The sequence below is a fragment of the Triturus cristatus genome, chromosome 10 (genome assembly GCF_964204655.1).
Source record: "Triturus cristatus chromosome 10, aTriCri1.1, whole genome shotgun sequence".
NCBI lineage: Eukaryota > Metazoa > Chordata > Amphibia > Caudata > Salamandridae > Triturus > Triturus cristatus.
Window position 1 is genome coordinate 307725758 of NC_140593.1, and position 24877 is coordinate 307750634.

Here is a 24877-nt window from a genome sequence, read left to right on the forward strand (position 1 = left end):
TTGTCAGAAGCTACTCCCCTAGGAGATAGATTATTGACTGAATATATGCAAAAAAGGGCCACCTCCTTCAACTACCGTAAGTTGGTAAACAACTTGCCTGACCCTACGTTGGAACTTAGACAGAAATGGTCTGCGGACCTGGGGGGGATTCGATGACTAGGAGTGGCAGGAAGCACTAGCGTCTCCTCGGGAGGTTGCAATACCTGCGCAATGGCGGTTGATACAACTCAAAATACTTCAACGCACATACTACGCCAGAGTGACCCTCTGCAAAATAGGGACGGTTTCACATCAATTCTGTCTGCGAGACTAAGGGGAGGAGGATACTTTCTACCATACTATATGGGAATGTCCGAAGATGATGGCGTACTGGGTCAAGATAATGAGGACTGTATCACAAACTGTAGAGGTGTCACTGATTCCAGAACCGAAACTATGCTTGCTAAATATGTGGGAACCTAATGACCTAACCCACCCAGCGCAGAACTGGGTAACATTGGGACTCATGGTTGCTAAAAGGAATATTGCAAGGAGGTGGGGATCAGGCGAGCCATCTACATTGCAAGAATGGTGTAAGGACATGGATGAAGCTATGGTGGCGGAGAGGACGGTATATGTGCATCGGGGATGTCCTCAAAAGTGGGAAAGAGTCTGGGGGGCTGGAATAAATTCAGTGGATATGTATGTGAACCACCAAGACTGGAGACTGATCAAATGTCCGATTCAGGGGGTGGGGGGTGTCAGGGTTGCTGTAATGTATTGTCACTGTGATCGTCCCTGAAGTCATGTATAATTATTTTCTACAAGATGTTAAAAGGTAATAGTGCAGCTGGAGGCTGACCATTGTATATACTATGTGCTTGAGATGCCTAACGTTTTCAATAAAAAAATAAAAATAAAAAAAATGCAAGGCAGACCTACAAACGTGTAATTGGGCGGAGGAAGAAAGAACTGAGAAGACTAGCCTGGGAAGTCATAAATCTCCCTCTTTTCTCGAATGATGTAAGGAGTATGGATTCGACAATACCGGGGGAAGTTTTCGAATCTCATTTCACAAACGTATTCAAAACAAATGGCGTTTCACCACAAGAGCAAAGAGATGAAATAGTAATTAATTTACAAACTGCATACCAACTTAGCTCTTCCCTGACTGTATGAGAGGTTAAAGATGCCTTAGCAAAGGGTATTTTTTCGAAAGCCCAAGGTCCTGATGGGGTACCCTTGGATTTGTTTAAAAGCAATCCCAAATTATGGGCTCCCTTGATGGCTAATGTTTTTAAAGCGGTAATACTGGGAAGTATTCCATCATCATGGAAAGAGGCAGTAGTGGTACCGGTCTATAAAAAAGGTAAAATGGAATGACCCTGTATGCTACAGGCCTATTTCTTTAATTGACGCCACATGCAAAGTCCTGGGAGGGTAATTCTTGTACGCCTGGAGTCATGGACTAATGCCTCAGGACTCATATCTAACACACAATATGGATTCAGGAGGGGTATGGGAACAAACAAACAGTGCCTCAACTTGTCCCTGATTATGGCTAAGTACATGAAGGCCAGGAAGGGGTCAATCTACCTGTCCTTCATGGACTTATCCAGTGCTTTCGATACAGTAAATCGGGGGAAGTTGTGGACACTACTGGAAAAAATGGGCTTTGAGGAAGCTCTTATTACACTGCTGCGCAGGTTGCATCCGTCTACCACTGTTGCCATTCGTTATGGTCCTGGGAGAGAGAAGACTAGGCCCATTGCCTCTACAGAGAGGGTTCGCCAGGGTTGTATCCTGGCCCCTTTTTTTATTCCTTTTATATACAAATGGTTTGGAGTCATTTTGTTAGAGCAACAACAAGATTTTCCAAGCATAGGTGGCAAATCGGTTCCCTTGTTATCATATGCTGATGACACGGTTCAGATGGCTTTAACGGCCAATAGCCTCTGAAAAGCCTTGGATGCTTTTATTGACTTTATGATGGCATTGGACCTAAAAGTAAATTTCAGCAAATCTTTTATTATGGTATGCGGTCCTAACCAAACCAAAACAAGGACATTTGTTGTGAAGGAAAAGATCATTGACAAGGTGTCCAATTTTACTTATTTGGGGAATGTTTTTAATAACAAATTGAATTGGGACCATCTGATTGTGGCTAGGGTCCAACATTCTTTTTTTTTAAACATTTTTTATTGTTTTCATAGCATCAACTCAATACAAGCCCCGCTACCCCCCCCTTCAAAAGGAATACTTTACATACATCGTTGCCATCCAATATCCAGGAGAATAGTCATCCATCACATGCGAAAATCAGCACCCTCTCCCCCGCACCGCGGGCATTGAGAGTGCGCACCCCCAAAATATTGAAATATCTTAACCGGCGTCAGATACGCCCTGTGCAACGTAAAAAACTGAACCAGCTGAAACCGGGCATTGCGCGTTCCCTTCCAGGCCCGCCGCACCAGCGTGGTCCATGTAGTCTCGGGGATCGGTTTCTCAAGGTCCAATTCCCACTTAACCCTCAAGGCGGCAAGGGGCGGCAGGCCTTCCGTCGATAGTCTGCGGTAGAGACAAGTAATGGCCTTGGACGTCCCCGCCGCCATCACTACATATTGGCAACCTGCAGCGATCGGCGGCTCCGAGAGCCCCATATTCCAATGTCTCTGGAGGCTCGCTACAAGGGCCGCGTGGAGTAAAAAGTCCCCACGTGGAAGCCCGTAAGAGTCCTGCAAGTCCTGGAAGGGCAGCAGCACCCCCTCTCTGAATAAATCGCCCACCATCTGCACGCCCAGCTCCTCCCAAACGGCCAGCCCAGACCAATCGCCCCCATGCGGGAACGCCGTACACATTCCCAAAGGGATCTCCGGGGCATAGGGGCGAGTTATCGCAGCCCTCCTCTGGCACAGCCGGAGGGTACGCTCCTCCAGAGTAAGCTGGGCAAGGTCCAACCGCTGCTGCAAGACTATGAAGGCGAGCACATGCTGCGGAATCAACCTGCCCTGTGGGCCCTCTGGGCCTCTATACTCCCTGGCCACCGCCTGCGTAAGCCATTGGAGTTGGGCTGCCAGATAGTACCATTCAAAGTCCGGGACTGCCAGGCCCCACTCCGCTCTCGGCCGCCGCAGTGTGGTCAAAGCCACCCGCCTCCTCCCCGAGCCCCAAATGAAGCCCGTAGACAGTGCTCGGAGCCGTGCGAAATACGACGCAGGTATCCATATAGGCAGGGTGCGAAAGAAGTAGAGGAGGCGTGGCAACGCCACCATCTTCAACAGCGCTACCCTCCCGGCACACGAAAGTGGGAGCGTACTCCAGAAACTCATGCTACCACGCAAGCCGCGAATGGCTCTGCCAATATTCCCCTCCAGCAAATCAGGCTGGGTGTGGTAGATACTAACCCCCAAATATCGCAGGCAGCTACCTTCCCATCAGATCACTCCCAGCGACTGGGGGGCCCGGCTGCCCGGCAACAGCGGGAACAAGCATGTCTTACCCCAGTTGACCTTGAGCCCGGACAGGCGACCAAAGGCCTCCAACAAGGCGATCGCTCCACGCAGTGCGCCATCTGCATCCGCCAAAAACATCAGCAGATCATCTGCATACAGGGAGATATAGTGGGCGTCCCCCCTCAATTGTACTCCAGCATAGGAGCGCCTCAGTCGGGCATGTGCTGCCAACGGTTCAATGGCCAGGGCGAACAACAAGGGGGAGAGCGAGCAGCCCTGCCTCGTCCCCCTCCGCACTGGGTAGGAAGCCGATATGGTAGCCCCCGTCTTCACCCGGGCCGTGGCATCGTTATAGAGCAAGGTGGTCCAGCGCACAAAGCCGTCCCCCAGACCAAATGCCCGCAGCACTCGGTATAAATAGGGCCACTCTACACTATCAAAGGCCTTTTCTATGTCGACCGACAGTGTGCAGGCCTCCGGATATATGTCCCGGTCCATCTCCATCACCCGCAACAAACGTCGAACTGAAGTGGCCGTGTTACGCCGAGGGATAAAGCCCGCCTGATCCGGGTGGATCAAGGCGGTCATATGAGTCAACAGGCGTGACGCCAATATTTTACTCAAGGTTTTGTAATCCACTGTCAGCATGGAGAGCGGGCGGTACGCCGTGCGTGCGCCGGCCTCTCCTCCAGGCTTCAACGGGGGCACCACAATTGCCTCCCGAGCGGAGGCAGGTAAGCACCCAAGTCGCCAAGCCTCACTGTAAAGGACTTGCAGCTGCGGCGCCAGCAGATCCGGGCAAGCCGCATAGAACTCAATGGGCAAACCGTCCGCTCCCGGGGTATTTCGCCTGGCCATATGTTTAATCGCTGCGCGAATCTCGCCCAGTGATATGGCACCCCCGAGGTCCTTCCCGCTCTCCGGGTCCAGCCGGGGCAATCGAGCCGCCAACAGAAACTCGGCCAAGCCGTCAGGCTCCCCCTGCATGGTGCTATCATACAACCCTGCATAATAACTAGCAAACTGCTTATTTATCCCCGTCTGAGAATAGACCGGGATTCCCCCTGCCTCGACCAAAGAAAGTATCGGGGCACCTCGGGCTGTCGGGGTCGCTAACCATGCCAGGAGAGATCCCACCTTATCCCTTTCTGCGTGCGCCCGGGTAAGATAGTCCTTATGATCAAAACAGCGAAGCTTCTCCACACACACTGCCACGCCCTCGCGCGCCTCCACAACCGCAGTCATCTCCCCCTTCCCTGCCTGATGCGCGCGTTCAGCCGTCCGCAGTTGGGCCTCCGCCCCCGCAACCTCCTTCAGCAAAGTCTTCCGCACACCAGCGGTGGACGATATACAAACTCCCCGAACAACCGCCTTAAACGCGTCCCATTCCGTCGCCCGGCTCGACGCCGTTTCCGAGTTATTCCTAAAATACTGCTCTATGCATCCGCTAACCTCAACCCGGAAAACCGGGTCCTCCAGCAGCAAGGGGTTTAGACGCCACGTAGGTATCGCCTGCCGCTGCCTGGACCACTGCAGCACCCCCATACAGGGGTTATGGTCCGAGATGGTTTTAGCCAAATATTCACTATGACGCATCAAAATCTGGACATCCGGGGAACACAGTACACTATCCAATCGGACATACAACTCGTGGGGGGCTGAGTAGAAGGAGTAATCCCTATCCATCGGGTGATGTGTCCGCCACGTGTCCACCAACCCCCAAGTGTCCTGCCAAGCTCGTCTACTATTGGCCACCCGACGGACCACCGACTGTGCAAGAGGCGGGTGGGACCGATCCAGCTCAACATCAGTCACAGAATTAAAGTCCCCTCCCATCACCACCGTCCCCGTCAAATATGCCGCGAGCTGCCCCGACAGTCTGGAGAAGAAGGCGGCCTGGTCTACATTAGGGGCATACACACTACAGAAGGCCATGTCCCTCCCATCCAATCGCCCTTGTACTGCTACAAATCTGCCCTCCGGGTCCACAAGCGTCGCCAACGGCTGGAAAGGAACTCCCGCCCTCACCCAAATCAGGGCACCCCGGGCAAACTTCGAAAAGGTAGTATAGAATAATTGGCCCCGCCAGCGCCGCTGCAATGCCTTCCCCTCCTCGCGATCTAAGTGGGTTTCTTGGAGGAAGGCTACCTGGACCCCTCTCCGTACCAAGTAGGCATGGACTTTATATCTCTTCCCCATAGAGGTGAGCCCCCTCACATTCCAGGTCAGAAATCTCAATTCAGGTGGGGTCCCCATCACCTAACCAACCACCCTTTCCTAGTCCTCCGAGGCACACTGACATTCCCCTGAAACCCCGCAACTCCCCAACTCCCCGAACGCCCTCCCCTCCCCAGAACAGGTGCTAAACCGCAGTTACCCATCCAAATACCACCCCAAGCAACACCTAACACTCTGGTAGCCACCAGCGTCTCACAACGTCCGTGAGGGTGAGGTGGTGGCTCTGCACCAGACGGGCCTGTCGACTGTCCCCTTCTGTGCATCCGCGCCCAGTCTCTGCAATTCCTCCCCCGGTGTTCCTTGCCCCTCAGACCTCCCGCTCTCTCCTCCAGGCCCCCCCAATAATCCCCCGCCCGCAATCCGTCGTCAGGTACCGGTCTCTCTCCCAACCCCGCAAAGCCAGGCCAGGGCCCCCTCTCCACATACATCTCCCGCCCTGCCCATGCCCCTCTTACTGCGCCCTGGGGAATCCCCGAACCTTCAAGCGTCCAGCAGTTCATCCGCTGTCCCTGGGGTCACGTCAGGCAGCAACTCCACTTCCCCGCTAGCACCATCCGAGAGGGAGGCCTCCGAGCCCCTCTTGGAGCCCGAATCCTCACTGGGCTGGGAGGCCGCGGCCCCCGATATCACAGAGACTGCCCGCAGCGCAGCCCGCCGCTCCAGCACCGTCTGGGACGCTCCCGGCGATCGGACCCCTGCCGTCCGTATCCCATTGCGTCTGCTACGACGGGCCCTCGTCAGGGTCCCCGACGGCACCTCCTCGTCCACATGTGCTGCAGCCCCAGTCCGGACCGATTCCAACCAACTCCAGGCCGCTGCGGGGTCGGTGAAGAAGGATGTCTTACCGTCCAGTACAACTCGGAGGCGGGCCGGGAACAATAGGGAATACTGCAGGCCCTCGTCCCGTAGCGCCTTCTTCACCGCCTGAAAGGAGGAGCGCCTGCGCTGGACCTCCATGGGGTAATCTGGATAGATAGAGACCGGGACATTCTCCACTTGATAGGGGCCCATGGTTCTAGCCTTCTGAAGAATAATATCGCGGTCCCTGTAGTGCAGCAGACGGGCCACCACCGGCCTGGGAGGTCGGCCCGGATCCGGGGGCCGGGCCAGAACCCTGTGCGCCCTCTCCAGGGTGTAAAACTGCGTAAGCCCCCCCCGGCGCCACCACCTCCTTCAGCCAGGTCTCCAGGTAAGTCAACATGTCTCCCCCTTCAATCTTTTCGGGCAGTCCCACCACGCGAATGTTGTTGCGGCGGTTACGCCCTTCCGCATCTTCGGCCCTCTTCTCCAGGATCGTCACCCTCCGTAGAAGGTCCGCCGTCTGAACCTCCAATGCCTTCTGCGCCGGAGCCACCAAGTCCAACGCGTCCTCCGTTTGCTTGACCCTGTCCGCCAGCTTCCTGTGGTCTGCTCGAAGCAGTCCCAGATCGGAGGACACCTGCGCAATGTCCGTCTGCAACGCAGCTTGGGTGTCCGCTATGGCCTGCAGGATTTGGTCCATCTGGCGTTGCTGGAGTCCCACCGCAGAGTCCACGCGTGTCCCGCCATCCCGGTCACCGGCTGAATCACCCACAGAGTCCGCCGGGTTCGCTCCCAGCTTGGGTCTTGGTTTGCCCATGCTCCCGGGCCAGGGAGCCCACCAGGGGGCCGCAAGGCAATCAGCCTCCAGAACAAGTCCCCAAAGCAGTGGCTACGACGGAGCACTTCACCAGCTGCAGGGCGCCACGCACCCCTGCCTCCGACCGTCGATGACGTGCTCCCCGAGGGGCCCCAGTGATGAGGACCCGCGCCGCTCCCCGATGACCGTCTTCCTTGCAGTGCGGTGCAACAGTAGCCGGCCCCACCGCGGTTCGCTGCCTCGTTCCCTCACTGCATCACCGAAGCAGGCACCGTCCTCCAGCCGTTCGGTCTGGGTTGCAGCCCAGGTCCAGTCAGTCCACCTCCTCTGTGGCTCCCATGGAGCCGGCCGTCCCCCTCCCGGTCTTCAGCCAGCGCCTCTGGGGTTCCCGCAGCCACTCAGTCACCAGGGTCGCCGCCCCCACCACGGGCCTCACTCAGCTCCTCGGGCCGCTGCCCCTCCTCTGAGCATCTGCTGCAACTGGGCCCGGCTGCGGAGGGGCTCCAAGCACCAAGCCTCTCCCCCCGGCTGGGCTCCGACCCGGTCTGCCTTCCACTGCGGTGGAGCCGCTACTTCCGGTTTCCCCCGCCGGGAGTGCTTCACTTCCGGGCGGCCCTCGAGTCACTGTGGGCCACGGCTGCACCTCTTCTCACAGGCCGCACAAAATGGCCGGCGGCGGCTCGCGTCCGCCGCTACTCCTGTTGCGGCGCCAGCCCCCGGCGCCGCGCTCCGCTCTGCTGCGCCGTTCTCGGGGTCCGGACCAAGCGAGGCTGCCCTCCGGGTGTCTCGGAACACCGGGGCTACAGTTTGTGCAGGATTTTGGCTGGGCTGGATGCGGAGCTCTTTGCTCACGCGTCCATGCCCGTCGGCAGCCAAGCCACGCCCCGTGGCTAGGGTCCAACATACTAGCATAACAGTAGAGGGCCTATCCCGCTTCGCTTACAAGCTGGGACATAAGCCTGTAGCGGAAATGATAACCCTATACAAATCAAAATGCCTGTAAGTAGCAACCTATGGGGCAGGAGTAGGAGGACATCATAAAAGTACCCAGTTACAATTTTTGTAAAATAATTTTTTTAAAACATTGTTGATGATTCCTATTAGTGCTCCCACAAATTTTTGTCATTCAGAACTGGGGTTGGATTTTGTTGAAGATAGAATAAATATCGCCCCACTGATTCTCTGGGTAAAAGTCTGGACCGCAGAGGACCTATCAAGGAGTATTCTTAGAGACTGTATGAACCTTGAAAAGGCTCTGGCTATCCCCTTGCTCCGTTATATCAAAGATAATTTTAATAAGATTGGCTTAGGGCACTATTATGATAATCCAGATAGCATTCAATCTAACATGAAATTGATTATAAAAAAATGAATATTATGCAGAATTAAGTACGTCCAAACGGCATCACGGAATACAAGGCTAAACCATCAGGAATTTTACTTGTTTTTTTCTATGCGTGTGCAATCGCGTTTCCTTATGGCTAGATTTCGTCTGTGCACATTGCACTTTCTTGTGGCTTTTTCTAAACAGGCAAGTGGGTGTGAGAGACTGACTGCCTGCCCTTGCAATAATTCAGCCCAACAAAGCACTATGCACTTCATGCTGTTTTGCATGATTTATAAAGATCCAAGGGCACGTTTTATCAAGCTTGTTCTGAGCTAAATTCGCCCCTGTTCTTATCAGGATAGTTTTAATTATTTACGATCATTATCTACTGCTGCTATTTGTACTGCTGTGCTTAACTTCATTAGAACTGCCCTTTTAATTAGGAACCGTTATGAATTGTAAGAGGAAATCAAGTTTTAATTGATTTTACAATTTAATTTTGTATTGATGTGTTGAAAATGATAGGATGTATTAATTCTATTAATATAGAACTTGTGCTGGGGGAGCAAGAGCCATGGAGGAGAACATTTTTTAAATTTTAAAACTTGAGCCTATATAGGTCTTCCAAGCCTAACTTTTGTAAAAGTTTTCCAATGAATACGTAATTATTTTATGTATGTATGCCAAACTTTTATGATTCGAATGAATCTAATAAAGTTATTTGACTTGACCTGAACTTATGCATTGCTTGCTTAGTGCATTCCTATCAGTGGTTTGCTGTGACCATGATACCTATATGTAAAACTGTTGCACTCTATAAATGCAAAGAATCGAACTGAACGTTGTTCCTGCTAGTCATTTTTGCATCAATAAAAACTGAGTGAATGTTTCACACAGCTCAAATGTACAAAGTTTATGGTTAGAGAGTAGTTTGTTTTCTTCGAACCTCAAAAATATTGTCAAGAATTCCTGTCATTCAAGGGAAACACGCCCTTATGTAAACAGGAGAGCTGTTACATAACTCAAGGGAAACACGCCCTTATGTAAACAGGAGAGCTGTTACATAACTCAAGGAAAACACGCCCTTATGTAAACAGGAGAGCTGTTACATAACTCAAGGGAAACACGCCCTTATGTAAACAGGAGAGCTGTTACATAACTCAAGGAAACACGCCCTTATGTAAACAGGAGAGCTGTTACATAACTCAAGGAAAACACTCCCTATAAAGGGAGGAACCGGGAGGTACAACGCTGTCGGATATTGTGTTCACACCGACGTACCTGCTTCGTGAAGAGCAGTGGTCCGGAGTGGTGCTCCAGTAAGGCAAGAACGGAGGTAGGTCGAGTCGTTACTCCCTGGGCCGTGTCTTGCCCCATCGTCACCTGTGAAGGACCCGGAAGCTCTACCGGTCAACCATTGAGCTTCGCTTTTTGACTCGGCTGAGTCCAAGCGCAGTGGCGCTTTTGCTGGTTGGAGTCGTAACTCCCAGCCCGACCAGAGACACAGGGACTGCCAGCTGTAACGCACACCAGGAGGTGTTTGCCGCGTTACAGACTCGGAAGTCCACAGGATCGATCGAGCGGCTGCTCTCGGTTCAGTCTTCTTGCTTGTGATTGGGGTATCGGTGACGCATCACCAGGAGGTGACTCCGCGTCCTGGTGCAGTCTGAGGAAGAGGTTGAGCGGCTGCTCCCTTCAGGTAGAGACCCCGGCTGGGTGTTTCCCTGACTCCTCGATTCTCCCCAACACTCTTCGTGCCCCTCACAGCCTACCGATTGGCATTGTCGGCCATTTCATTTCTGCCCTCTGTTGGCATACGCCGGGACCGGCGTATATGCAGAGGACGGTTAGGACCATCCGTGCTGTGGGCTGGTAACGTACTTAGCCTGGAGGATTCCAGTGACTATAACTTTTGTTTATTCTTTGTATTATATTTGCCTTCAGTAAAACAACTAACCCTTCACTAGTGTTTGCGTCCTCATTGTCGTGTCTGTTAAACGATCCTGAGACGTTCAGGGCGTTACAAATATGCTTTGAATGTTAGTAACAATTATAATCATGTTGCATTGTACTTTTTGGAGGCACTACTAATTGGTGTTTCAGAACACGAAAACAGTTTTTGACAAAATTGTTTTCTTTTAAAGCACTGTGGGCCGATTTCAATGTCTTTGCCTATTTTCTAAAATGTTATAAGCTTCATGCCAGTGAAACACTATTTTGCAGCATGGCGATTTTTTAGGTCGAGCCTATAGCAGCAGCGCGCATGCACTGCTCGCTTTGCGAGACATGCAGTAATGGAATATGGAGTGGAAGCTCAGTGGAAGCTTCGCCCACTCTCCGTCCAGGTTTTTATTTGGCTCGTGTCATTGTATTTCGTTAATGCTTCCGTATGATTGATTATGAGGCTTGTTAGTCCCTCCTTATTATGGCTAGGTCATCATTTGTACCCTGTATCACACACAAGGGGGTCTCAAGGAAGTCTATACAACAGTATAGAGCAATCTATCCTATACTACTTCCATTATAATGCCTCACACTGAAATAGGATGTATTAGTCCAAGGGAAAAATGTCAGAGAGTGGAAAGGTGAAACAGGGAAGGGGCACAACAATATTATGGACGAAAACCCTCACCCACCCGAAGGTGACATGATTCATCATTGCGTTCCTCCAACACAAGGGGACCGCCAGGTACCCCATGTGGGTTACAACTTGCCCTAGAGGGAAGGAGCGGGAGTGTAAAGCACATACTATTATTAATACCTCAAGGGGGCAATGAGGGGCAGAGTGCAAAGGAAAAAAGAAATGTGATAAAATGTATTAAAAACTATCTCTGTAGGAGCAATAACTTTATTCTTCCATCCTACGGGATAGTAGATAAAAACAAGAGATATAGGGTTGAAAATAAATACCCTAGCAATTGGTCAACATGTTTTTGCCTTGGTGACAATTTAGTTCTAGGCATTCGTCAGGACCAGTATATAGAAGTCACTATGCTTACATTAAGTGTGTAAAGTGATAACAATTGAAATGATACTTAGGCCTCAATTCTTGACAATCAATCGTGGTATCAATCAATACGATTGGTCAGAAGGCACTGTAAAAGTAATATGACATAATTATCAATTTGAATACAATATCACCACCGTGCACCTTCACCCATCATTCCAGCATGCCTGGCACCAAAGATCTTACCTAAGATCAAAGTGTTTAGTCCAACTCAACCGTCTACAGAGTCTCTCGCCGTGGCGATTCCTCTAGTTGGAATTAGAAATCAATATTAATGTGGTGATCTAGTATAGCCATATAAAAACTTCAGCAAGAAAATTACATTGGTCACACCTATAAAATTATCACAAGAGTGGCCATGAACAAAGTGAGACACAACATGACTTAAAATAGTATGCATGATTCATGGCGAAGCTCTATGTAATGTCACATCTATCTAGAGGACAACGGTAACAAAACGCTAAATTCTGGGTGAATAAAGCAAATTGATACGTCAGGAGAGAGTATTACAGAGCACGTAGTGCATCTTTCCACTCTCTGACATTTTTCCCTTGGTCTAATACATCCTATATTAAGTGTGAGGCGTCTTTTGTACCCTCCTATGGCTACTGGTCCCTTTACTTCGAGTGTTACACAGTAAGGTACGTGTTAGCACTACTTTGTCCGTGCCTTCTCGCCACCTTCTCCCCCTCCCCGCACTCCCGTTGTCCGTGCTTCCCCTCTCCTCCTGTTGTCCGTGATGCAATGCAATAGGTCTTTTGGTAAAATGTGAGTCCTAATGCATTGCAAATGCTTGTTCTTGGCCACCTGTGGGTCGACGATATGGGGAGTTCGTGCCTGACAAACATGGCAGCTACTTTTAGACTTCGCGACTATCGAAGTGAAAACAACTCTAGTACCCTTGGATCCTGGAGGAGTTTTGAAGACTTGTACTAAGTTAATTTGTAGTTTGATAAAGATGAACAGAAGTTCACAACTCCTTTACTTGTCAAACGTGCTAGTTTACTGCGTATGTTTGCAAAAAATAATTAATATAATTAAATAGCACTGCCGAAGCCAAAAAAGAAAGAAAAGGGGCACCCAGCTTTTCTCTCGCAGTCTGTCCCTGGAAGCTGCATATCACGTTGCACAAAAAATGTCAGCTTCATTAATACTTATAAAGTCCCAAAGGCGAGACAATTGCATTGCAAATGTTTGTTATGTTTAAGTTACTACCGTATCTCAGGTCCACCATAGTTAGTTATTAAAAGTTAATTACAGTTTCACCAGTAGGGGGACTGAACTCTTATGTTCTCTAAAGTGAGAAGTTTCTGAGAAAAGTCAGCATGACTGAACTTCTTATAGTAAATAGTGTTCAATTTCATGAAAAATGAATAAGGCAGATGTGTATTGAAGATGACAAACTGAAAGGTGATGTCTCTCTAAAGTGGACAACCAACTCTTATGACCATGCAGAAGGAATAGTTGTTAGAATTAATGCATCTTTAGGAGGAGTGAAGATTTGGGGCCTGATTACGATCTTGGCGGACAAGGTTACTCCGTCACAAACGTGACAAGTATACCTTCCGCCAAATCACAATTCCATTATATCCTATGAAACTTGTAATAGGGTGGACGGAATATCCGTCATGTTTGTGACAGGGCATCCCACCCACCAAGATTATAATAAGGCCTAAGTCTAAAGGATGAAGTTCTGCACAATACCTTTCTTTAAAGAGGACAGCCCCTCTTCTAAATCTATCAGTAGTTTCCAATACCTTTGAACCACTTTGTTTTTGTTGCCATGCATGCTTCAGTTGAAGCAGGACTTTTCACTATTCTAGCCTATCTGAAAGAACCTAGCAATAAAGATGTCATCAACATCAATACAATGGTCATTAGAAGAGGAGGAGACATTAAGGTAAGATGTATTACTTCGGCCGAGTGAAAGGTATCTGCTTCCGCAAGTCTACTTTTCACTTACTTTACTTCTCATGGCCCGAACCACAGCTGCAGCCCACATTCTGTAGCCCATTCATCAAGCTTCGAGAAGGAAAACATCCTCCATTATAAGAAGCAGCTTTCTTCAAACAAGCGTTACAAATGCAACAGGTCTCGCTTTTAAGTTTGAGCTATTGGCATTGTAAATGACAAACCTTTTATCTATGTGTTGGTTTTGAAAATTTTAGCTATTGGCATTGTAAATAACAAACCTTTTATCTATGTGTTGGTTTTGAAAACGAATAAATAAAAGCCATTGTCATTTACAATGCCAATAGCTTAAACTCTCCCAAATGCAAGACCTATTGCATTGCAAATGCTTGTTCATAAAATGCTGGTGTGTACTTTACAGCCTAATGCAATTTGTAGTACAAACACTCCTAATTATACCAGGCTTTATTAGAAACAGAATATATTTAATTTTATAAAGTTTAGTTTTTGTATAATAACAGTTTAATAAATGAAGATATGCATAAACCGCTCTCCAAAACTTGATTGGCCACATACCAGCACCGATATGGGTTATAGACAGGGCCACTGGAATTATGTGATTTTTGTGCTCCGTGCGTTTTCCGCATAAATTATTTATTTAGCACACAATCCATGATCTTCTGCATAATCTGCAGATTTTGTCAAAAACATGTCGCTAGATCAAGCAGATCAAAAGTTACTAAAAATGCAGCAACATGGGGCAGAGAAGACTCTAATGGGTATGCTAAACAAATATAGTATTTGTCTATGTTGCATCGATCCACAATATATTTTATTATTTCATATGTTGCGGACTTGGTTCTTTGCAATAAAAGCATAAATAAAACAACAACAACAAAAAGCAGTGACGTGTTGCTTTATTTGGGTGCTAAATGGATACTGATGAGGTAAAACATTTGCCCAGACAATGTTAACCTGAGAACAAATTACAAAATAATGAAGTAATACCATCCCAAAATGTGCTGCATTACGCCGCTCGATTTGCTGTTTTGTTGCATATTTTAGTCTGATCTGCCGCATAATTTGATCGTCCGCTGCCGCATAATTCCAGAGGCTCTGGTTATAGAGGAATGCATGGAGCATAAAGGGTGAAATTATTTGCCCAGAATGACACGATGTGTTGAAGCGGGGAAGCCGCAACCAAAGCCCACGTTTCACGGATGGCGCATGGAGCACAAAAAGGGTGAAATTATTTGCCCAGAATCACATGATGTGTTGACGCAGGGAAGCCGCGACCAAAGCCCACGTTTCACGAATGGTGCATGGAGCACAAAGGGTGAAAATATTTTCCCAGAATCGGACGATGTGTTGAAGTGGGTAAGCAGCGACCAAAGCCCAAGTTTCACGGATGGCGCATGGAGCACAAAGGGTGAAATTATTTGGCCAGAATCACACGATGTGTTGAAGCGGGGAAGCCGCGACCAAAGCCCACGTTTCACGGATGGCGCATGGAGCACAAAGGGTGAAATTATTTGCCCAGAATCACACAATGTGTTGAAGCGGGGAAGTCCGCTGACTGCGAAGGCGCTACAAAACTGCCTCTGGGTGCGTTGTTTGTGTTTGCGGAGAGAACAAGTGGGAGAGGAGGGGGAAGTGCTGGGAACAGGCGCCCTCGGAATGTCTGTGCTGTCTGCTTCACGGCCGTCGTGAAGACTTTTCTTATCTGCTTGTTAAGTAAACAAGCAGATAAGAAAAGACTTCACGACAGCCGGGAAGCAGGCGAGCCAGTCCGGGTGGGCCGGACCAAAAAGCCAAAGGGGGGCAACCCAGAAAGCTCATTTCCAATGGCAGGCCACGGTTTAGCATAAACGGTGACGCCAGCCAATGGAAATGAGGGGCGGGGCTTAAAGCCCGCTTCTGAAAGTCCTTGTAAGCAATAAGTCTCGCCGAGCGAGCTACGCATGTGTGCAGCAACGCTAGGCGAGACCTAAAAACAGAGTGGGTGCGCTTAGATCTCTGCTCTTTCACTTAATGCTTACATATCTTTATCTTGGAGTTATTTTCATTAAACCATTGAGACAGAATTGTGCATCATGAAGAATAATACTGGGGAAAAAAGTTGAAGTGTCCTTTACAGCACATTAGTCTAAATATTTGTATTAACTATATGATTTACATGCAGCATTGAAACAAAACTAATGAAGACCTAACTGTGGAAACATTTTAACAACTCCAATAAAAACAATATGCCCAATGATCATAGTTTAAGCCAATCTTTTACCTGTTTTAAAGTAGTTGATAATTGAATCCCTTGTAATCCCAGGAATCTTGCAGGTGGAAAACAACATTCGGAATTGATCCATATCCATAGGTCGATTTCTAGCTTTATGTACAGGTATCTTTTCCCTGTCAGTCAGACAAATGTTACAAGAATACAGCAGATTAGTTTACCGTTTCAAACAAGGAAATACAAGGCATCAAAAAACAAATATCAATAATGAAGATTGTAGACGGTTAAATTAATTGTATCAGAACAGCTAAAATCTTGCATTCTGAATTTTTAACAGAAGAGCTGATTAACTGTTGTTCACAGTCATCATTAGCTTGCTGGGATTTTTTTGCTATAGCTTACCGCTGACATTTAACTAGTGGTAAAACAGAGGGTAAATTGCACGAAAAGGTGATGCTGGAAAAGTTCAACTCATTAAGCAGTGGATGCTTTTCATTTAACTTTATTTTATGTGCCCACTCCTCACGTGAAGTATGTGCACAAAAAGGTTATGTAGCTGCTGTATCTGTGATTCGTGTTTATATTAAAACAGTTCTCATCAACTTGAATCAAAGTAAATCTTTTTATATATCACTAGTATCTCGTGCATTTCAATATCCGGCGTGAGAAAAAGGGATAGTACTGCATGTCTTTATCCCATTTTCGGAATCTGCACTACTGGCTCGTTCCCCCTTCAGTTGAATTACTTGCAAAACAAATCGTCCACAGCTGGTCCGTCTGTGATCTTTATAGTGAGGTATAAGTACATGGGCACACATTTTATCAACTATTGCTATGCCATGCCCCTAGAAGAGTAATGGTAGTGACATAGTTCCACCTCAGAGAGCAGGGTGTGGAACAGTACAAGCTGCAAGAGAGAAGACTGAGGGACGGGCTGGACAAGTAGGCAGGAAATGGACTGGGTGGGAATAATCAAATGCCAGATGTTAAGACAGGAGCTGAGTGTTGGAGGATCCATGGGTGACAGTGGGGCATTAGCAAGGGCCGAATATGTGTTAAGGGAAATTATGAGCCTAGGATGGAGGAGAAAGTGCACACATGCTTAATTTGTAAAAACATAAGTGCGAGGGCCACTGCTGCTTGCACCACCCATTGCCCCTGCTAGAGCTGCCAATGACAGTACAAACACACCTGCCAACTATCACACTCCTACAAGTGTGAAAGTTCAGACTAATCCAGGCCCCCAAAGCTATAAGAATGGTTTGGGTGGCAGGTATTTGTCATTTTTAATGGTGATTAGAACATTGGAAGGCGGAGTGCTCCATTCAAAACAATGACGTGCTCGGGCTTCTGATGGGCGGTAGAAACCCGGAGCATCAAGAGTCCAATGTTTTACAAAGGCCTCATGAAACCTGAGGGGATTTCAACCGCCTCAGGCTCCGTGAGACCTCTGTTTTACCAATTAGAAAATTCTGCCCTCTGTGGGCAGAATATTCTAATTCTAGCCTTAGAGCCCTCCATAGTGGGCTCTACCGGCCATTAAAAGTCAGCTCCCTTGTTAAAGGCCCTCGCCTTGGGTCTTTAACGCTGGAGCAGGCCTATAATGGCCAGTAGAGCCCACTACGGCGGGCTCTAAGGATATATTAATTAATAAACAACTGTTGTGGTCTTCTCTAAATAAGACAAACTGCGCCCTAATGTGGCAGGGTATCATAAGTGCTGGTGCCCACCAACAGCTCAAATTAAGCTATGGTCCAAACTATGAAGGATGTGACAAAGGAAGAGTATTATTGAGAAAAAGACAGTAACAGGAAAGGGAAGAGGGGAGGAGAACACTGAGTAAGAGTGATAATCAGTAGGCTCAAAAGGGGTATGCATGGAGAGAGGCAGGTTGTAGTGGGGCAGAATGGTAGGTAAGAGTAGACTTAAAAGAAGATAGACAAGTTGTGAGACCAGTAGGAGCGGACAGTTAGAAGGGCAGAAAATGACAGAAAGAATAGTGGAACTCACTGGTGACTTGGTGTCGTGATGTCAGGTACCCGCCTCACATAACAGGCGAGGAGTGCTTCTCAGTGTGGAAAATATTAGCAGACCATGAATCAGCAATAAACTGAGGCAGATGGCCTAACCACACCAATTTCAAGCTTACAACCCTCTGCCCAGAAGACTGAGCCCAATAATTATGAGCCCACCACACCCCACAAGTCTCGGAACAAACCCTAAGAGGGTGAAAAGGAACTACTGACCAATGAACTAAGGCATATTTGTTCTGTTCCAGTGACGGCTGGTGACATTTGAAAGTGGTGAGGCATAACAGTTTGTGGTGAAAGGGCAGTGGTAAGCGAGCATAGTGATCGAGCCTGACCACCATAACGGGGTCTTAGGGGTTCTCCCCCATTAAAACTTTGAACAAAGAGTGGGCAAATGGTGCATATTTAAGAAGGCGGGTCAGTTACCTCACACTATAACTAAGGGAGGAAAAAGATTATGTAGCAGGGTTAACTAAATTATGCAGCAAGAAAAACAAATTATACTGCATAACGCAGCACATTTTGTGATAGCAGAAGTTCATTATTTTGTCATTTCTACACATGTTAACATTGTCTGGACAAATGATTCATCGTATTACACAAATACAGCAATATGCAACTGAAAAGTGAACTGTCAACCATAGTAGAGTACCTTCTCCATTTTTAAAATACATCACCTCAATATGTTCATTATGATTCCATACATTATTACATTATAGTGAAAAGTAGGAGTTTTTCATTAATTCATTCTAAACACAGGGAATGTTGGAGCTGGGAATCTCATTTGTAAAAGCTCTGCAGAGGAATAAAAAAAAAACACTGAGCAAGTACTTGTTGCAATAATATTGCCTCGTTCTTCTTCTGCCACATTGCAGTTGCAAAAACATTATAAATGCTTGCATTTTTAATGTTATAAATAGCAATAGTTATAATATACCAACACAAGGAAACTCGTTTTAAATTGCATGTGTTATTTTACACACATGGCAATGGCATCCGCTCTTCCTGCCTGGCTGCCTCTGCTGGTCACTGCAGATCCTTTCTGTGTGCAGAGCACAGGAAAGGAGTGTGATGAAATGTAAACACTAGTGGTGGTCCATGGTTGGACTGCCATAGCTTAACGCTTCAGCAGCCTATGTGATTGCGCAGGATCGAGGGGAAAACACCGGGCCCTGATTAGGTAGGAAGTAATCTCTACTTGTCCCTTTTGCGTCTCCACAAAAGGAACTTGAACAGAAAATGCTTTGATTTTAGCACTAGCTTCTGACATCTTAGCACCTGCCGGACATACGTTTCAATGGTGTCACGGACACTGTTAATCTTCCTAGCAAGATAAAGTCAGTATCATGGCAAGGAGGAACTCCGTTTTGCTGTGGCTAGTGCTGTGTAGCTAGGCTGCCCTTTGTTTCACACTTTCAAACAACTTTATTTTCCAAAATGTACATTTGTCATAGAACTTCAGCTGGAACTCTTTCACCCAGGGCCGAGAGGTAGTCAACTTGGTACCGTAAACACAGCGCTATATTTTTTAACTTACCTCTCCATGGCTGCTTGGTAAAGTTTTACCCCTGGTTGTTCTTAACTAAATTACTTCCCCCTCTTAGCTAAAGTGGTGTATCCTGAGCATGTGTGTTGTGCACTTCGAATATTTCTGTTCGAACACAAGCCATTCATTCTCTTGGAAACGCGCCAGGTTATTTTTCTTATGCTACCATTAAAAAAAGGTGGAAGCCCCACACAAACCAGAATCGACTCTCAGCAGGAAGCAGACCAGGGGAAAAAGCCTGCTATCTTTCGGTTTTGTTCATCGCGTGCCCAGATAGGTTTAATGTAATGTCAAGTGAGGTCACGTTTTTACAATCGTGCACAACCAGCCTCATACACACCATATAGTCTCCTAAAACCATTGCGGTCTTCCTTTAGGCAGTGCTGGTTTGGCTTCAGTACACATAGTGTGTTCAGTTGTTTAAGGATCCGGGCCAGGGGCAGTTTGAGGCGTCTAGGGGCAAAGTAGGCTACTGAAATGTTGAGGGTGCCTTTTGTGCGCTCCCCTCGCGGTGTTGCAGAGGTTTGGTGGTAGCCATTTTGCAGGCAGCGAGTGCCAACAATTAAAGTTAACATAAGGCAAAAACAAAGAGTTTCAGAATATAAGTCCACCTATTTTTGTTTCATTGTGAACACTGGCCAATAGGAGATGGACCCATTTGACTCTATTCTCTCCAAACAGATCTTCACTGTGCTGACATCTCAGAGTCAGGAGACAAACGCGATCGCAACTCGACTCCAGCCTGGCCACAGTAGCCCACAGCACAAGGTCAGGTCACAGGAGTGATCGCCAAAGAGAGGGAGAGACACGCTGGCTCAGCAGCCCCACCCAGCAACGGCTGAAATGACCAATCACTGCATGGCTTCACAATAAGCCATTACAGAGATTGGTCATGCTCTGTTAGTTAGGCAGAGCCTCGCTCCCACCCCAAGGTGCCATGTGCACAAACAACCAGCCTAGCAAACACATCTCATCCAATCCAAACTCTGCTCCCTTGCTGAGAGGCGTGGCAGGATTGGTGTGAGCAGGCAAATTCACCACTCATTTAGGAGACCGAGTGTTGCAGCTTCATCAACACCCGCTCTCCTAATGTGCAGTGGAGAGAAGCCTCTATTGCGCATGTCGGGCTGGCCACACATAGGCAGCCGTCCAACCAGACATGCACACTAGGTGCTGCACTGTCTACCACCAGTGCACTATTAGTATGTATGTGTCACTCTAGTATCAAGCCCCACCCCCTTAACAGCCAAACAGTAACCACCCGTGACTGAAGGATAACTGCAGCGGGCGCAAGATTAAAATATACATTTTGGAAGTTGGTTGATTATGCATTTTTATTTTCATGTAATGGGGGGCAATGAGCCCAAAATATCACTGGGGCAATGCCCCAGTGCCCTAAGGCAGAAACATACGCTGTTCTGTTCTCTTGTACAAGATCACAGTTTGCCCAGATGAGTTGGTCTCATAATATAGGGCCAACATTTGGGGATTGTTTAATGGTGAGGTACAGGAATATACCACTTCCCGGTTTACCTGTGTGGCACTCCTATGCTTTGTTAGTTGGATGGCTTCATCATATTCTGGGACTTTCAATGTACTTTCGTCTTTCCGCCAGACAGCTTTCTCATTCATTATTTGAATTTAGTTCAATTTCTAATTAGCCTTCAGAAAAATATGACAATAAGCATATCTATAAAATATTACTGAAATACAAGGCCTAGAGAAAATAAAAAGACGGATATTTTGGTGACTGTGATAGTCCTAAAAATTGAGGCACTACCACATATGTGCCAAGGAGGAGTAGGAGGACACACAGGTTAGGAAGTGGGCTCCAACAAATCATTATTCTAAAAATAAACAATTTACAGCAGGATTTGGGTCAAAACTTACATGGAACCTCTAGAGACAGTATAGAATAATTTGAAAAAAGTATTTTAATGCGGACAACAGTAGCAAAGGGGATCCAAAAAGATTTTGAAGGTTGAGAACTCTTTTAATCTCTTTGCCACACCTAAAACACTGCCAGATTGCTCTTGCTGCATCTGATTATAATGAAATCATGCGGCAAATCTCATTCTGTGAAGCAAACCCTTTTCATATTTTTCAAGTCTCCTCTTTTTTCAAACAGCCTGTAAGCTCACTGAGGAATTCCAGGGATCATATACCTTGCTATTTTTTGGATACCAGTTCACTGGTTTCGCATATACGTTCCTATTTTCCCTGCAACTTATCTGTAAGTCACTCAATTGTGGTACCTCCTGTTTAAATGTTAGGATTTCTTTGTGTAGAGATAATAGATTTGAAAGAAGAAAGAAAGCCACACTGTTCAGAAAATTACTGTTTGTTGATAGAGGCTTTACGTTATGTCTTAGCACTGCTGCATGGTATTTTGATGGACTCAGTGGACCTTATACTTGCACCTTGGCAAGAAAATTCCTATATGTCCTGCCGGGATTGATGCTGTCACCCCAATGCTTCAGTGGTATTTCCAAGTGTTTCAATATGTGAAAAGACTGAGGGTTAGGGCTAACTTCATACCTACTGCTTCACAGCCTTTCAAAAATCAAGTCCTTGTAACATAAATAAAATATATCGAACTGTTACTTTGCGTTTATAACCCCTTTACGTTCACAACATTTTTTCTCTTTCGAAGTTCCTAAACAGTTAAGTACAGTTAAGTATTTGTCTATGTTTTTTTGGGTCTTGAGTGCTGCTGTACATTTTTGTTGAGTGAGGTTTTTGCAGGTTTGGAGGTTTTGTAAGATGTGATTGTTAGTTATTTTCACTTAATAGAAAGAGAGAAATAAGTGTTGACTCTTCGTTATGGATGTTTTAAGGCAGGGCATACATTCGGTTATTGTTGGGGTTCAGAGGTAAAGATTATGGTCTACTAATTTTTGGAATATGGACATTTTATGTGGCATGTCTATGTACAAAAAAATATTTAACAATAGTGGCTTAGAGTGGACTTACAGCAACGGTGATGTGTGCTCAGAAGAATGCAACATGCAGTCGCTCCAGGTGGAGCTGTGCAGGAGAGGTACAAGGCGGTGTAAAAGGTATTTCTGGTTAATAAATAAGGTAATTACATTTTTTGCAGTAAAAACATACACTTAATGCAAAGAAAATATTAGATGTCAACAGTTTGGTCAGTGGCCTTATGCCAAGGTGGCAGAAAACAGCTGACTCTAGTGATGATTTGGGCACATGTACAGGAAGTATTGAAAACGCTTTAGGATTGATTAAGGGATTGCATGCAGGTCAGTTATATCTGAACGGCGTTTAGCGAGACAATGCATACAGGCTTAGTACAAGAGGAAATGATAAGGAGATTATTTCAGAAGCAGGTGAACAGGGCAGCAAGCAAAGCTTTCAGTTTTAGGGAAACAATAAAGATAAGGTCAGATGAGGACTTCTCAGTTTCTGGGGATGTAGAGGAGTGAAAGGGATAATGTGGAGGAAGAGAAGGCTCCTATTAAGAGTGTGCTCAATAATCTGCAGGGAAAGGATAAGTTTAGTCCTAATGCTATAACAACCCGCCCCCAAAGTGCCAAATGGTTGTCCTGTGGAGCATGTGGCAAAGTTTATTAAAGAACAGATTAGATGCCCACTAGATAGAGGCATGAGGTGTGAAGTGAGAGAAGAAAGATCATGAACCCATGTATAAGAAAAAGTACTTCCCTCTCTTAACCTAGATTCAGAATGGATATATTTCCTGTTCAGTTTTTGCAGAGATCCCAGGAAAGGCTTAGAATGGTCCTTAATGCAATGCCAGGACAAACGTTTGCATTTAGAGTGGCCTATGGTTAGGATTCTAGACATGGCAAAGGGGGGACAGGTCACGCAAGCACCTGAGGATGTCCGTCCATTAATAGGCTGCAGCAAAATGGCCTTTTGTTTCTTTGTTAACACTAATGTGGCCTTTATTTCTGAGAGATAAAAGGTTATCTTACCGAAGATAAACCCACAGCTAAGAGTTGTGTAACATAAGACTACATTCACTGCTTTAGAGAATGTCCAGAAACCGACGAAAAGTACTTTTTGAAAAGGAAGATTTTTCAGTAAAGTCAGGAGAGGGGGATTTTATAATATGGCCGAACATTCCAAAAATGTCATGCACCAAACAGAGACTCATTTAGAGGAGTTCAAGTCACAACATGCTTTTCTCTCGGAGGAAGGAGTACCAGAGGGAAAGATACTTGCAGATGTGCCCAGGTTCAACGTAGCATTCAGTGTTAGTATGGCGAGAAGTATTGAATATGCTACTTACCAGTATGCATCTGTTCTTGGCATGTAGGGCTGCTGACATTCATATCTGTGCATAGATCGCCGCCTAGTGTTGGGTCCAGATGATTGCACATTGTTGTCCTGGAAGAGTCTTCGAAGTATCACGAGATAGGTGGCTCCTCCCCTGGACTACAGTGCGCATGGGTATCCTCTCCATCCTCAGATTGTTTTTCGCCATTGTGGCAGTGATGGAGTAGATACAGTAAGTGATGACCATGCTATTCAGTAATTCTGAGTGCTGCAGTCGCTACAGGCGCCGGGGAGGAGGGTGGGCGAAATGAATGTCAGCAGCCCTACATGCCAAGAACAGATGCATACTGGTAAGTAGCATATTCAGTTCGAGGCATGTGGGCTGCTGAATTCATATCTGTGCATAGATTATATAGCAGTCCCTCCATTAGCGGCGGCTGCCCGTGCCAGCTGCAGCAGTCTGAAAAAGGGTCTTGAGAACAGCCTGTCCTACAGCTGCCTGCTGTTTGGAATGTACATCTACACAGTAGTGTTTTGTAAATGTATGTACAGTGGACCATGTGGCTGCTCTACATATTTCCTCTAAAGGAATATTCCCTAGGAAAGCCATGGACGCCCCTAACTTTCATGTTGAGTGGGCTCTGGGAGGAATCGTTAATGTGCGTTTAGCTTTGTGATAGCAAATTTGAATACATTTAACGATCCATCTGGCTATCCCTGCTTTGGAAATGGCGTTGCCCTTGTGTTGTGGAGAAAAGGCAACGAACAGTTGTTTTGTTTTCCTAAAATCCTTTGTTCTGTCTATATAGTACATGAGGGCCCTCTTTACATCTAGGGTATGGAGCATTCTCTCTGTGACATTTTCTGGATTTTGAAAGAAAACAGGCAGTTCAATAGTCTGATTCATGTGGAACTGCGATATCACTTTAGGCATGAAAGTGGGGTTAGTACGTAGTACAACTCTGTTGGCGTGAACCTGTATGAATGGCTCTTGAATGGTTAGTGCCTGGAGTTCACTAACTCTTCTCAACGAAGTGATCGCCACTAAGAAGGCTACTTTCCAGGTGAGGAATTGAATCTCACATGAATGTAGAGGTTCAAAAGGTGGACCCATCAATCTGGTGAGGACCACATTCAGGTTCCACACCGGTGCCGGTGGGTGAGTTGGAGGAATCACTCTTTTGAGTCCCTCTAAGAAGGCTTTGATGGCAGGCACTTTGAATAAAGAGAGGTGCTGCCTGTTCTGAAGATAGGCCGCTTTTGCGGTTAGATGTATACGGAT

At 46.9% G+C, this 24877-nt stretch overlaps 1 protein-coding gene across 6 annotated transcripts in view; it reads right to left on the reverse strand.

The window, feature by feature from the left end:
* The window catches only part of CROT (carnitine O-octanoyltransferase), a 662560-nt gene that overhangs the window by 207338 nt on the left and 430345 nt on the right, over positions 1-24877 (reverse strand). For all 6 annotated transcript variants that reach the window (XM_085631293.1, XM_085631292.1, XM_085631296.1 and 3 more), the window contains one exon: positions 15814-15938. In XM_085631293.1, the coding sequence (XP_085487419.1) occupies positions 15814-15938 (125 nt within the window). The remainder of the gene's footprint in view (positions 1-15813; positions 15939-24877) is intronic.